Source organism: Vollenhovia emeryi, unplaced genomic scaffold (genome assembly GCF_000949405.1).
Source record: "Vollenhovia emeryi isolate VEMERY1.0 unplaced genomic scaffold, V.emery_V1.0 DF939152.1, whole genome shotgun sequence".
NCBI classification, from domain to species: domain Eukaryota; kingdom Metazoa; phylum Arthropoda; class Insecta; order Hymenoptera; family Formicidae; genus Vollenhovia; species Vollenhovia emeryi.
In genome coordinates, this window is record NW_011967214.1 from 636757 (window position 1) to 639928 (window position 3172).

Consider the following 3172-nt stretch of genomic DNA (forward strand, 5'->3'; position numbering starts at 1 on the left):
TAGATATATCGACCACACTGAATTTATTTTTGTTACCGATAAGCCAATGCGTTTTACAGCGATACAATAAGGAAATAAAATCATAATGCTGATTAACCCTTTCGAGACTTATGGACAGAGCCGGGGACTAGGGCGAACGAGGCACTTGCTTCATGTAAAAGATTTGTAGGGGTGCAAAAATGGCGACACAAATTTGCACAATGTATATCTATATATGATACTTAGATGTTCTAATAAAATGAATATTAATACATTAAATATAACTAATTAAAATAATTGGTATTGTATTTTATATGTCGTAAAAAAATATTTTGTTACTAAGGAGTGCACTTTTTCCTTTGGCCTCGGACGCCAAAATAGTCCCGGCTCTGCTTATCGATAACAATCTCAGTGAGAAATGATTCATCGAAACGACGACGAATCGTCAGCGACACTGTCAAATTTGACGTCGATTCACTCCGTTGATCCCAATAGAATTAAAAAAATCCGTCTCGAAAGGGTCAAAGAAAAATGGATAAATAAAAGTGCAATCACGAAACTGGTAATCGCTACGCTTTCGCGGGATAAAATCCGAGGGGGAAACCGCCGACCAAAATCTTGTAGACCAATGCCCACTAATGCCCAGTGAGGCATTACTTTATCTTACTATCTTGTTTTATCTTATTTTATCTTAATAATGCCCCAGCAAGGGCCTAATGCCTCCAAAAAATGCCTAGTAATGCCGCAAATCTGTACACCACAATGCCCTCAGCGGTTTCCCCCTCGATAAAATCCGTTCTGCAATTTCTAGAAAACTCACAGGTGCTGGTATCAACACGCCGGCGGGTCTCCATGTTCACAAAGGAGAATAGTGACGGGTCGCAGTATCAGCGACTACTACGCGTATTCGGGAATGCGAAATGAGCCTCGCGTGAGCAGCTTGTATTCCTATACCGAATACAACGGAGTTAAAACTAACGACGGCGGAAGCGTTTTTCAATACGGTCTCGTGCGCGAATTTTATTTTCCGACGCGCGGAAACGCATTGTGCGCGACGCGCGGCGCGTTTCCATTATCACGAATAAACATCATAGATATAATTCCTCTCGGTATTTATGGCACAGCAATCCGAACTCGCGCCGAGAGTTATATCGTGCTTAACCATGCGCGCTGGCGTTACGTCGACAAGCGGAAGTGGGAGGACCCCGTGAAACCGTCCACGTGGTCCATCCAGCGGGAACTCCCGTTATCACCCGCGGAACGCGGGGAGCCGCGAGACCGGGAAGCGTTCGCGGAGCGGAGCGGAGAAAAGGAGCGCGGTGTACGCGTTACGCTCGCAATGTCGACTGGCACGCGTCGCTCTCGAAAGGCCGCACGTTCGGGAGTGAATCGGTTGAAAAGCCGCGGCCGTGTCAGCTGAGCGTGGAAAGTAACGGTACACCGGGATCGCGAGAAAACTGGAATCTCTCTCCCCGTCTTTCCCGCGTGTCGACATATCACAGCGGCAAGTGCTCGACGGCGAGATCGACGGCGGCCGAGATTGCGACAACGCAAACTGACCAGAACCCACTTGACGCGGGACACGATTTATCTCGCGATAAGCATGCAATCAGATGCACGAGGTATTCCGATATATAATATATACGAAGGCCATTTGAAAAAACTTATTAAGAATACTCTTAAAAAGTCGCCAGCAGTAATTAACAACATCAATGATTTTTATTGACCGTATCTGGCAATTAAAATTCTTATTGCGAAAAATATTACCCCAACCAGGATTCGAACCTGGGACCTCCCTCAATCCGTGACGGGCGTCTTGAATTTGTAAAGTTCTCGGAATGAAATGGAAAGACAGCTCTCTCTCTCTATCCTTTTGTAATTACTTTTATCTTTCGATATAATCTCCCTTTATATCGGTGCACTTATTGTTAGACCATCTTTGCTCCAAGGTTCTCGTCCCGTTACGAAACTCCAATTTGTCGAGTAAAACGCAAACCAAATGGGAGGTCTCGAAAAGCTCTTCCCAACAAGGAATTTCTTCAACCATGGAACAGGTGGAAATCCGAGAGAGTTCATTGTAACTAGACTATAAAAGAGTATGTGACAACAGAAAAAATCATGGATGGAAACCTTAATTCGTGGATACTTAATCACAGTGGCACTTCGAGCTTAGGCATTCTTAAAAAATTGTGAGGATATGTTCATTCAAAAGTCTCCAATGAATCCATTTGATGCAACGAATCGAAACTTTATGTGTTCCTAGAAGAATGGAATTTTCTATTTAACTTATTCCGAGAACTTTTCAAATGATCCACGTATTATTGAACAAGCTGTCGATCCCAGGCTGTTTTCTCTTCATCATTTCGACTGTTATCATTCAATAAAACAAGAAATTGTCGTTTGGTGTTTTTATAATATGAGAAAAGGTTGTTTTTAAATCAACCATACACGGGAATCCGAAAAATCTTACAATTAGCTAAAAAAACCATTATTGTCAAACTTTCTTGGTTGATAACATTAAAAACTCAGTTAGTTTGTTGCAAAACTAGTCCTTATATCAGACTACGGATTGAGATTAGATTGAGATTTGTCCAATCAGAATAAATTTCATTAAACTTGATGTTAGTAAACTCTGATCGATTAAATTTCAATCTAATCTCAATCTCAATCCGTAGTCTAATACTTTAAGAAATTAATTGGCATTTAAGTTGGTAGTCAAGAGTACTTCGATAAAAAAATATTACAATGTCTGTGGAATAATATTGGCTACGTTCAGCAGAAAAAGCTGCTTTGCAACTGTTGTAAAATTCATGAATCTGATTAGCGTATGCTCTTAAATTCACTCAAGATTAAGAGAATACGCCAATCAGATTCACGAATTTTACAACAATTGCAAAGCAACTTTTTCTGCTGAACGCAGCCATTGTTTTTTTCTGCGCAAGCGACTGTATCTATCGCTTAAATATCGAAGTTCAAGCCTTACGTCATTACGTGATAATTTTATAAAAAACAGCGATCGCTCGCTGAAAGGAGGGTCGATAGCGTTAGGACGAAATATTTCCTCTCATTCGAGTCGCATATAAAGTTACAAATAAAATTTATCACAAGCTGAGAGCGGAATATTTTCCAACAAATTCTACGATAAGTGCTATAAAACTACGCAAAACGCATATACACTGCTGATTGGCGTTGG

General features: G+C 41.1%; 1 protein-coding gene across 1 annotated transcript in view; it reads right to left on the reverse strand.

The window, feature by feature from the left end:
• The window catches only part of LOC105565427 (calcium release-activated calcium channel protein 1-like), a 27470-nt gene extending 25924 nt beyond the window's left edge, over positions 1-1546 (reverse strand). Inside the window, 1 exon segment of the mRNA XM_012018611.1 lies at positions 800-1546. Within this exon segment, the coding sequence (XP_011874001.1) occupies positions 800-833 (34 nt within the window). The 5' untranslated portion in view covers positions 834-1546.
• Positions 1547-3172: the final 1626 nt, after the last annotated feature.